The sequence below is a fragment of the Homarus americanus genome, unplaced genomic scaffold (assembly GCF_018991925.1).
Source record: "Homarus americanus isolate GMGI-L3 unplaced genomic scaffold, GMGI_Hamer_2.0 scaffold25483, whole genome shotgun sequence".
NCBI lineage: Eukaryota > Metazoa > Arthropoda > Malacostraca > Decapoda > Nephropidae > Homarus > Homarus americanus.
Genome location: NW_024726235.1, coordinates 2,548,649 through 2,561,485, shown reverse-complemented (window position 1 = coordinate 2,561,485; position 12,837 = coordinate 2,548,649). Strand labels below are relative to the sequence as shown.

The window sequence follows — 12,837 nt, the reverse complement described above, 5'->3', positions numbered from 1 at the left end:
GAACTGGATCCTTCCCTCCTGTGGCGGGCTCGGCGCCGCTCAACGTGGCACGATTAGCTGTGTAACCCGGTGCTCATTGGCTCATTTGGCATATTCAAAACCAAGTATGTATCAAATATCTTCTCTTATCCATCTTTTTTTCCCTTCTTCATTTTCTCCTGTCCACCTCATGTTCAGGTGTACAGTTGAGTTATTTACGTTTAACATGATCATGAATAGTGGATGTTACAATGTTAAGTCATAGATCCCTAACATTATACTTCCATCTCCTTTTTGCCACAGTATGTACAGACAATTTTGTTTTGTTTTTTTGTCTCTGTTTACTTTCTTGGGGAGTTTCTGGAGAATTTGCTAGTTGTTTGGAATCTTATGATAGGAAATTATTGGCATTTTCCCCTCCCCTCTCTCTCCCTCCCTCCCTCTTATTTCACCATTTCTATCAGTTTTCCTCCCTCTCTCCTCCTCTCTTTCTGTGCTACCAGATCTCCTACTCGCCTTCTCCTTCCTTCCCTCTCCCTCACCCACCCACTCCTTCCCTCTCCCCTGCAACATTGTGGGACAAAATAAATTCCCTCTGGCTTGAGGTGATCCCTGGAGTCATTTAGTGTGAGCTCCTCTAGCGATGTCTTACCCGAGAAAAGAATAAGACAATGTACAATGTCATTGTAACTCTAAACTATAATGTAAAGTCCTGTGCCACGACAGTAAATAATTTTCTATTTTTACGTTGGAGTTCGTGAATCTGGCCTGCCATTGGTTCGTTCACTAACCCGTCATCATGGATCTGGCCTGCCATTGGTTCATTCTGTAACTCGACATTGCAGATCTGGCGAGTCATTCGTCTGTAGTATTTCTCTGTGTCTCTCGGGGGACAAAAATCCGAATTAATCTATCAAGAGTTTACAACGGATAACAGCGACGTAGATCAGGCCGACGCAGACCTAATTTGCTAACTTATTTCCTCATTAATTGACTTGAGCGAAGGATAATAAATAATCAGAAGCCCTCCCTCCACTGACTCCTCAATCAGCGGGGGTTACAACTAGAGCGGACATGATTAATAGGTTTAAAAAAACCAAGATAAGAAATTAGTATTCAATTCTTCGTATTAATAGAGAATAGATATAGTACAAAGCTATATAAAACGTCTCCCACTCTTAATTTAATACATCTGGAGGGAATGTGTACACCCACTAAAAAATTATTCAGCACCTTTACGGCGTGATACAATATGACACGGGTGGCGAATATTTTTTTTTGTGGGTGTACATCAATTTAACATAATTATCTAAATTATCAAAAGTATCGAAGATTATCATTGGTGACCCAGTTTACTTTGGTAACAATATAGGCATTGAACTGAAAAAAAAATCCTAGGCACTTACAAAAGCTCACAAGAATGGCCTCGTATCTCTAGCTACTCAATTGTCAACATACAAGTTTCAGAAAGTAGAAGTGTATACTGATCGTCTGTTTTACCTGGGACATTAATTATATTCAGGGAGTTACAAACGACAGAACCACCCTGAAATGTGTCACAGCCATTTCATCAAGAGTAATACATCACCTTCAGAGTCTAGTGTGTCTGTCGACTGTCAATATAACTTACTGGAACTTCCCCCTTCGGATCTGCCTAATGGCTCTCTCCCTCCCTCCCTCCCTCCCTCCCCCAGCTGATGGGATAGTCGAACTTCTTACACATTGACGTTGTGATTGTCCGCCTGCATAAATCCCCGAGTGGGAGCTTGTCTCCAGCAGCCATCGCTTATTGGTCCATTTCTTTGTTTTATTGTGGCAGTTTAAGTTTATATCGGGTACTGACTGTGGAGTCTCTTGATAACTGGACTATTAGTCAACTCTCTACGACGGAGTTTAATTCAGGATTTCCTTTCGCTCCAACTAAATTCTTGTACCGTATTTGCTTATACTGATCTGTCCCCTTGGTGCTCCCAGGAACCTGAACCATAGACGTTTTTTTATAGTAATACTAAGTTCATAACATGACAAAAAAACAAAAACGAATTGACACCATCTTTGATATTGAATGCATCTAACACCAGGATGCCTCGACACAAAGACAATCCAGGTCGTGAGGGAACTATTATAGGCACAAGTCATGTACACATCAAACCGCTGGTATTTGTCAGCAGGAGTGTGTATAGGAAGCAACTGCCCACCTCATCCGGGGAACATGCGCACTGTACCCGTAAAACAAACCGGGATCCCCCTCGGCAGGGTGTGGCCTCGACATCAAATCTGTTAGTCAAACAGAGATTCTCCGAAGCAGCTCGGCCACCATTTGCACAACGGCCTTGTTAGGGGTGCGTGGGTGAAAAACTATGGATGACGTGGGTGTTGAAGGTGATCCCGCACATCTACTCTTCCGAGATACACGTCACCCTTTGTCTACCCCATACATATCATCCTTTATTCTCACTTAACCTAACCTGTTCTTAAGTGCTTTTAACCAAATCAGGTATGATTAAATTAAAACTGCATTAGCAAGGATAATTATTAACCATAAATTATTACTTATTTACGTAAAATAAATATAACCTCATTAGCGCATCATTTATAAGGTTCCCGCATGAATGTTTGTTTTGTAGATGGTTATACTACAGCTCGGTCACCCTAGACGAAAAATAATGGATGGTCGGGCAGGAGTGCAGCCTTGTTGACAGTGGTGGCGAGCGACTCTATATAACATGGATCGGTATGTGATACACCAGGATTTAAGAGGAGACAATCAGGGATTTAATCCGAGACCCAGTGAGAGATACAGACAGCGATATAGTGTGTGTACCGCAGCGGCCTCACTGAACGACGATCCCAGTTATTGGTCATGGAGAGAGAGAGAAAGAGAGAGAGAGAGAGAGGAGAAATTGATTATACAGTACTTAAGTTCTATATTCCCGAGTCTGTAACCCATACTTAGTTGCATTAATCTCTAGGACTTAAATGAACTTAAAAAGACATAATGAACACAAGAATTATGACCTCTTGACGAGCTGGAGTAAGTGCTATGCTGGGAGCTATAACTAAATTCAAGTATTCTAGAATCTGCTGCGAGTTACAGTACACTAAGAGTAAGGAGGTATAAGCAAACACATCACTGATTATACCCTACATGAGGTATATAAACACAAACAAACAAACAAACAGAGGGTACACTTACTGATCCGGCCCACCAGCTGCATCACAATGCTCTCTCCAGCTACAGCCCAACGCACCTCCAGGGCCAGGTCGTCCCATAGCACCTCGCAGTTGAGCTTTGTCTGTAATAAAAACACAGATCAACTCAAGAGGTCAATTATAGAGGTCAATTAGGTCAGATAAGAGGTCATTTCGAGTGGTTGATGTATGCCAATGCAAAAAGTGGTCAATTCAATAGGAAGTCAACTTACATATCAACTTAGGTCAACTCAGGTCAATTTACAGGTCAACTCGAGTCAACTTACAGGTCAACTCGAAAAGTATAGGTCATCTCAAAGAGGGCAACTTACAGACCAAACCAGGTCAATTTACAATTTAACTTGGGTCAACTTACATGTCAACTCAGCATTCATACACAGGCAACTTTAATTGAACTACATATACACGGAAGACAATGTGTGTGTGTGTGTGTGTGTGTGTGTGTGTAAGTGTGTGTGTGTGTCCCACCTCACAAACCACCACGTGTCACCTCTCTCTCAAATGTCAGGTTCTCACATTTCCATATTGCAGTTGGCATTAAGTGACTTGCCGAGTAAATTATATAGTGATGGAGGGGAGGGGGGATATTCCATCACATTTGTGGAGGATGAGGAAGGGAGGAGGAGGGAGGAGGGGAGGAGGGGGAAAGGGGAGGAGGGGGAATGGGGAAAGGGGAGGAGGGGGAGGAGGGGGGAAAGGGGAGGAGGGGGGAAAGGGGAGGAGGAGAGGGGGAAGGGGGGGGAGGAGGGAGGGGGGGAGGAGGAGGGGAGAAAGGGGAGGAGGAGGGGAGAAGGGGAGGAGGAGGGGAGAAAGGGAGGAGGGGAGGAGGAGGAGGAGGAGGAGGAGGAGGAGGAGGAGGGGGAAAGGGGAGGAGGAGGAGGGGGGAAAGGGAGGAAGAGGGGGGAAAGGGAGGAGGAGGGGGGAAGAGAAGAGAAGGAGGAACGTACTTATGTTGTGGGGTTAAAAGCTGTCATTGCCCTGACTTTTAGGGCCGCACACACAACTCACACACATGTACGGTTTTTAAACATCATTCTATCTTTGAACTCCATATATGACCCATTAAATATAAGTGATTAAGAGTAAGTAATCTATTAAACAACTTGTGGTATGATTTTTATGAGCCAAGATCTTGTTGCTGTCGGCCTTCTGTCACCAGAGGCTTTAACTGTTTCTATTTTAATTAAAACGCTAAGAAAGACACGAGCGAGAATTATTAGCTTATGATGCCTCAACCGCGAGTTCTTCAGATTAATTTTCTTGAGTTTTTCTTCAGCATATTTACATTATATTCGTCTACGTTAAGTTATACTAGATATCTCTGCAAGATTATTGTGCAATATTCAGCCTTGACATTGCTCATACAAACCTATACAATTATAAGGTACCCTAGAGACGATCCTTATTGGTCATCAGGAGTGTGTTGTGTATTAGGAGAGAGAGAAAGAGAGGCAACGCACTGAAGATATACAGTAAAGTGTAACTTAACCAGTATACATACAAGCTATCTCTTGCTCTGTCACTCACAAGACAAACAATACCTGTGTCAGGAGTGCAAGATATTCATTTATTTCTAACAATCTATCCCATGTTTACTAAAGGACTTTTCCAAGTACTGCCTTACATTAGCATCTTATAGAAATACAGTATGTCTCATTAGTGTTGTGTGCTCTTGAAAACTTCAGCATTCTTATTGAAATTTTTTATACTTTTGTTTCTACATCATGGAAACTGTAAAAGCAGGGATCCAACACTCCTTCAGTAGAGATCATTATGTTGGATATCACATGAAGATTAGGCACCCCAGTTCATTTCACCTGATAATTAATCACCTCCATTTAATGTTAGGGTGTTTATTCATCAGTTAAAATAATCTAGGATGTCTAACCTTCATGTGATCCTGTTGATAATCTCACCTGGTGCTGATCAAAATAGCCTCGTCGGTCATACAGGCATAACCTCCAGATGGAGATCAGAGGCTGACAGGAGGTAGTCACTCGGGAGAAACTGCTCTGACGTAATGTGGTTGAGGGTCTACAGTCATACACCTGTGACACTAAACCGCTTATGGTCCACAATACGGCTGGAGACTCAGGGACTTACTTCAATACTATAATACACTGGTACACAAGATTCTTAAAATATACCAAGGCAGTGAGGATAAATTTCTGTGTCGCTGTGTGTAACTTAAGTGTGTGACTTACATCCATATAAACTAAAATTCCCTCGTCACTGTATATATCTACATACACCAGACCTTCGCCCTAAAGCTGTACCATACTTATGGCATGTTATGCTTTATTTGGTCTTTAAAGAATTACACAACTAAGACAAACTTAAAAATCGACAGCACAAAACCTTTTATGACAATCCGATCTTTCTTTACAATACACTCTCTACCGACTTCGTTTCCTGGTAACACACAGTGGGAGAGAATGAACTGTACACAGATAAAGGAATTGCCAAACATTATTTATCAGTATTCTTCTTACTAATCACATATTTTATTTATTTATCAGTGATCCACTTATGCATCGACAAGGAGAGAGGCCATTCCCATCACCTTCTGTGAACCTGAGACTGGGTAAGTCCCTTTACTCATCCTTGTTAACGTCCAAGAGATGTGTACCAATACTTTTCTTGAAAGATAGAGAGAAGGAGAAAGTAAAAAGATGGGCGAGTGGTAAAGGGGGAAAAAGAAACAAGGAAGGTAGAGTCAGGAGTGGGGGAGCAGACCCGAGGGTAAAAGGATCGACAGCATGGGGGACCCGCACCTACACCCTGCTGACGTAGATGAGTGATGATTGGCTTCTCGCTGTGACAGGCGAGTGTGTCTATTGGCTACCCGGGGCGACATGTGGGCGTGTTGACAGGCTACGCATGGTGACATATGGGCGTGGTAATCAACTGCCCATAACTTAGTCACTGCAGACAAGCACTTACAATCCTCACAATTACATAAACAAAACAAACCTCTAATTCTCTGGGGTTGTTGACGTTACAGAACGAGAAGAAACAAACCTGAATATATAGGGCGAAGGTGTCCAGGAAGAGATGCAGAAGTAAGAGAAAATGTAAAACGACTGCAGAAAAGCTGTAGGTGTTAGAGAATAAAAAAAGGAGGAATTGCACATGTTGAAGAAAATAAGAATGAAGGACAGGAGGGAGACGTGGGTGCGAGGGCAGGCGGAAAAACCCATCAGAAGGGCACATGACACACCATCCACCCACAGACACCATCTGCACCGAATAGTGTGAACTTCCTCTGTAAATTGATGAATGAGTGGACTTAAAAAACTTACAAATGAAGACAGACATTACTTAATTATAAAGATCGTCTGTTTATGAGTAACTTTGGTAAGCCAGACAGACAGATATTGCTTTTTTTATGGATATTATTTGCTTATGAACAACTAAGGCTTACAGGACTAGACAGACAGACAGACATTACTTGATTACAGAGCTCATTAGCTTATGGACAATTCTGACTTACAGGAACAGACCGTGACACACAGCATTGTTTATATTCTTCATCAACCTGATGGTTTAATGCACAAAAGTGAAACTAACCATGAAAACTTGGGACCAAAATTCCACTAATGATGTGAATTTATGACTAAATGAGATTAGCTTCCAAAATTTATGATAAATACACTCTCTTTTCCTCTCATTATGACTTGGTTGGGGGAGGAAAAATAAGGAAGGAAGAAGGCAAGTTAATAACAAACACAAAAGGAAAAATGATGATAGTGTAAATAAACAAACAAAAATGCAGACTTTTGCATCGTTAATAAAACAAATGAGAAAATATTAACAAATGTAAAGAGAATGTTAAGAATACTACTAATTGGGAGAACGTTTAGCAGGAAAACAAATTACAAATTTTTGAAGACAATTGTGTTTATAAGGCCGCTGGCAACGTGCTCTAATAAAGACATAAAAAAAAGGGTAACCTAACAACATATATACAGGGTGTACCGAAAAAATATACGTTAGAAATTGTAAAATACAGGATGTCTCACAAAAAAGATTACACACACACACACACACACACACATATATATTGCCTTACAGTTTTTCATGGAGTGTATGAATCTTTTGTATTACAAGAGCAATATTTTCCTCATTTGTGAGAACTCGCACAACAAATGGGGACAATAATCTTGTTCTTGTAATGCCAACATTCACCCTATATCTACGAAAATCTGTAAAGCAGTGTGTATACATTTTTTTCCCGAGACATCCTGTACATTGCAGTTTCAATGAGATGAAATAATTCTTTAAACACCTGAAATATATGTGGATTCTATAAGCACCCTAGCAAGAGTTGCAGGAGAGCCCCAGCCAGAGTTCCAGGTAAGCCATGCACGAGTTGTGTGACAACTCTGGCAAAAGTTCCAGTACCTTAAAAAAAATAAAAATAAAAATCCCTGCTACCAGTAAGAGCTACAATGGTGTAGTACATTCAACACAGAGTACACTCCCCTCCTGTGTATAAGAGAAAGATCAGTAACCATTGAACAACATGGTTGCATCTTTAGAATCCTAGTTCGACACAAACCCTAGAAAGACATCCTTCCTCTCTGTATGTCTGGGGTTAATTCCACTTTTTGATCAGACAAACTCCTTTCAGGGTTCAAGTATAAGCATTAAGCAGGTCTTGGTATCTGAAATACCTTGCTCTTGGCCCAATTGCAGAGACTAGACTGACCACTGTTTATAGCATTTAGGTTATAAGTCATGAGAAAAAAATACATGGTAGTTTTGCATTTAATATTATTCCTATAACGTAATTATGTTAACAAAAGTAGAAGACAAACCAAAATAAAAATATGTAGAGGACCGTGTTCTTCCCCTGACATAACCTTAGAAATAAGACCAAGATCATTCAATTATACAAGACAACAAAGAAAAGGCATTTGGCAAAAAAGTATAGTATTTGTTTTGTAGAGAGCAGTGTTCCCACTCAAGAGAACAACCTTGTTTTTGTTCCACTAACAGAAGCAGTGATAGAGGCGCCACACACCACAACCCTTCACACGGACTACAGCCGGGTGGACCATTAGCGTGAGTGTCCAGTATAATGACCCAGCCTGATGGACCATTAGTGTGAGTGTCCAGTATGATGACACAGCCTGGTGGACCATTAGTGTGAGTGTCCAGTATGATGAGACAGCCTGGCGGACCATTAGTGTGAGTGTCCAGTATGATGACACACACCAAAGTAATAAAAATACCATTCTACTTGGAACAATCAGTCATATGATACTTACAACACCAAAGAATTATACTTAATGCAGTAACAACCTCGATTTAATACAATAAGAACCAAATTAAAGCAAACACAATAAGTTTTTAGTAATTATCCAAAGGCGGTGAGCAGGCTGATGTGTATTGTGATGCCTCTACCACGTTTCACTGTATTTCCACCTAAACATGAAGCCAAGCATGGCAGATTATGATTACTACATCAACGTTATGTATAGCGATTGCGTGTGTGTGTGTTTGCGTGTACAAACAGATGCACTCAATTTAAATACTGCGAAATGATCTATCAAATAAGTCGGCAACTGAATACACAAATTAATCAGCATAAATCTTATTACAGTACAATAATACCTCTCCCCATAAATAAGTAAATAAATAAATAAATAAAAATTAACCTGAATAAATAGCCTACATAAATACCTTAGATAAATATATAAATAACTATTCCAAAACTACGTCGTAATGGAATGCATGAAATTAACTGTACTACCAGTCATTTATGTCAGAGAACAATTTACATTAAGCATAAACAAGATTAGCAATAGAGAAGTCAGACACTGTTGCTTCATTGCTTCTTCACTAAGCTTGGCTAATGACAATACTAACCACACCTTTCAATTTTTTACCTTTAACTTTTACTACCATTTTAACACCTGATAATCCCAGTGTTTGTGTTGATGATCTGTTCTTTTTCACAGTCTTCTCATGGTCTGTGGGCTGAATACTGTAATGTTCTGCCATAATCAACGTGGGATTGGACGAACAACATTAGCAGAGCAACAAGCCTGTACTGTATGTTAAAGGTTACCATTACAGCTGCTGGTACTGGGTCATTCTATTTAGATTAGTCACGTGATATTTTGTTTAGACCACCATATTGGTAGTTAAATCGTGTAATATTTTGTTTATACTGTACTGCTATATTGGAGGTCAAGTTTGTAATGGCGACACGCTGTTTCCTCACATCAGCTATGGATTTCCTCGTCTATGTTGGCTGACACAATTATCAAGAACAACAATTGTCTATATAGAATCATTTGATATTTACTGCATGTGAGATTACTAGCTGGCATCCCAGTAGTGTGTAGCGAGACCCATGGCAGCTTAACAATTAACAACTCCTCACTAAAACAAGAAAATTGCATGTAAACTCGACCATTCTTTTAGCAGGACATTTTTTGGTTATTTCCCAATTTCAGTTAAAATATGATGGGGGGTATTCTGGAGGCTTGGATGAGTAACTAGGATTATGAAGATAGCTAAGGCTGGTAAGATAAACAACTTCACATTTTTTGGGGGAGTAAATAAGTTTTGAAGTAAATTTCAAGAAAAAACAAAATAAACTGCATCCCATAACTGCAGTATTGCATCTCAGAAACCCGGAAATACTTTATGGTGTTAAAAATGGTGGTTCGGGCCCGTGGGGTATTATGCAGCTTTAGAAGCATATGTTCGAAACTTATTTATTAAAGGCACAGGTAATTTCCACAACACGTCCGCAGCATTATACGCACATCAACCGGCACTCTTACTTCCCCGAGTGTGTTGAAGCTCATCACAACTTGATAAATAAGCCAATACTCTCTTGTGTCAGTCTAGCCCCAAGTTCTGTTTATTAACCCCTTGTGTACAGGCTCACTCTGTGCCGAGTAAAACCGTAAAATATTAAAGGGTATCCCCACAGTGAAGGGGTTTAAGAGTTATTCACTATTCAATTTATGCATAAACTGTGTGCGAGATGTTAAACGAAATATTAAGTTGTAAAATAAAAATCAGAGGCTTACAAGGAGCTTGTCAAGAAGCATGAAACTGCTAACACAAGTCCTCGAGAAATTTATTAATGGTGGAACGACCTGGTGTGATAATTAATGATTAACTGACAACTGTAGTGTCGCTGCCCTTCATGTTTTTGTCTAAGTTATTCTTAACTTCTTCGTGAATTACAAAGTTTAAAAATCCCCCAAATTACAGGTAATGGCAGTGACAGCGAGTAGCATCTATAAATAGAAGTGAATGTTTAATTGGCAGGAGGTAAGATTCCTCAGTTAAGATGGTGAATGGAAAGAAAGCCATATTGATACGGGCTTAGTCAATTCTCACTAGACGGCGAGTTTGTCCTCCATGGTGATGTAAACACAGATCACGTGACTAAGATAAGGGATTCCTATATCGGAGAGAATAATTGTCCAATGGTAAGTTACTGGTGGTTTAGTTGGCATTAGTGTAGGACTTGTTCTAAAACATTATCTGGCCAGAACAACTATGTTGTATTAAGCTTATTGTTTCTGTATCTCTTATTGGTTGGAATGTTTTGATGAGGTGCACAATCAAGAAATGGTTTGCTTTATCTTTTTTCGTGTTGGTATGTTGATCAGTCTTGATGAAGCTTAACCATATATGTTGAATGACGTCGAAGACCCTCCGTTTTTGAAACTGAAGCTGCTGACGGCTGGTGGTCTTCTCTCGGATGAGCTGGTGGACACGGCTGCACCTGAGCCGAACCTGTGGCCAACTGCAGACACGCTTGACGCTGATGGCCCCTTGGGTCTGTTGGCACTTTGTCCAAAAGCATGAGACGGAGCCCCAAAGTGAGAAGCTGCGGCAGAAGAGAGAGGTGGAGGGAATCTTGACCCTATGTTGACTTCCTCTGAAGAGTCATTCTCATAAGACTCCCTCTCTGCTGATGGATGGCCACCACCACTGTAGCCTCTGGACGAAGATTCTAAGTCATCGGTAAGTTGTCTTTGGGAGGGAGCCGGTGCACCAGGGAACAGTGATGCCGTTTTGAAATGTGGATGTCGGTAAAATGGTCTACGAGTAGTCGTAGGTGGTGCATACGGTCTACGAGTTGTGGGAGGGTGTTCATACGGTCGGCGTGTTGTAGTCGGAGGCTTGTAGAAAGGTCGCGGCGTTGTTGGTGCCTTTACAGGTCTACGAGTTGTGGGAGGAGGAATATAATAAGGTCGACTTGTGGTGGTGGGTTTCACAGGTGATCTAGTTATGGGTCTCGGGTAATACGGTCTGGGTGTAGTGACGGGAGAGCTGTAAGGAGAAGGTCTCCGTGTGGTATATGGTGAAGGAGGAGGAGAGTAAGGTGGCCGAGTAACAGGCTCATTAGTGGCCGTCCTGTAAGAAGGTCTCCGAGTAGTAGGAGGTCGAGTTGGGGGTGAATATTTGGGTCTGTAAGTAGTAGGTTTTTGGTAAGTAGTCTGAGGTTTGTGGGAGAAAGACGGGCGGCCAGTTGGTGGCTTGTAGGAGTAACCTGACGACTGAAAAAAGGGGAAAGGATGACACAAGTAAGAGGTTTGCACAATCACAAGGTGGACGAGTCATACATCAAAACTTATACAAATATTTATTAAATCTTTTCGTTCTCAAACACTTCACTCGGAATAACTTTTTTTTTTAATCATTCGCTCACATCACGTCAAAATGACCCTCTCTCTGTCTTCATTTACAACTCGCCACTCATCTCTTTCTCGATACCATCAAGCCACAAACATTATTGTGGTCATTACACACACACACACACAGTCCCGAGTTACACAATCAATTTCTTTATTCCACTCACACGCCCCAGGATCATACCCTCTATTGGTCATCCAACACACACACACACACACACGCACCTATCCCTCGCTATAGTCGCCTGCTCATTCCACCCATGGCTCATACATTCCCCCTCATTCTATCCACAGCCAGTCTGCTTCTCACACTAGGAAAACAAAGGATAGATATTGAAGTGGATGGTTTACATATCAGCATTATTTATGTATAAAAATAGAGGCACCAAGAACGTTAAGTGACAGATGAACACACAAGGAGGACAGTGTGGGCAAGGTGACCAATGTGTGATGGTCACTGTACATGCAAGACTGTAATGGTAAGGAAAGGTAAACATACAGAACACACCACAGCACAGCACAACACACACTATAACATGTAACCAAAGGCTTTAATGAACAGACAGTGGAAAGAAGAAACGTTAATAAAGTGAAGGAAGAACCTGAACAACAGAACCTTCAGTGATAGGACAGGACAGGGTTGGGCATGACCTGGTGTAAGGTGATCTGACCACATGTGACCTGGTGGTAATCGACCTAATTTGATGTGACACGATGTACCTTAACATTTAAAAACCTTGGTGCAACAATAAGAAGTGATGCAACACACAATATGTCCACTGTCATATTTGACATGACCTACATATGTTACCATAACCGTTGACACAGACTTCAGTTTGTTGTTCTGTTCATAGTTTCTGTTGGTCTAAATCTGCATGAAGTTTCGTGAACATGTTTATCCTGCAACAGTTCATCTCTGGAAAAGGACAAATGTAGCAGGCACTCAGACAGACTGACTTCTGCCACAATAGTA

General features: G+C 41.1%; 1 protein-coding gene across 2 annotated transcripts in view; it reads right to left on the bottom strand.

Annotated features, from left to right (window-relative positions):
* The window catches only part of LOC121865425, a 101,208-nt gene that overhangs the window by 13,985 nt on the left and 74,386 nt on the right, over positions 1 to 12,837 (bottom strand). For both annotated transcript variants that reach the window (XM_042364808.1, XM_042364809.1), the window contains exon 7: positions 3,176 to 3,275. In XM_042364808.1, coding sequence (XP_042220742.1) covers positions 3,176 to 3,275 — 100 coding nt within the window. The remainder of the gene's footprint in view (positions 1 to 3,175; positions 3,276 to 12,837) is intronic.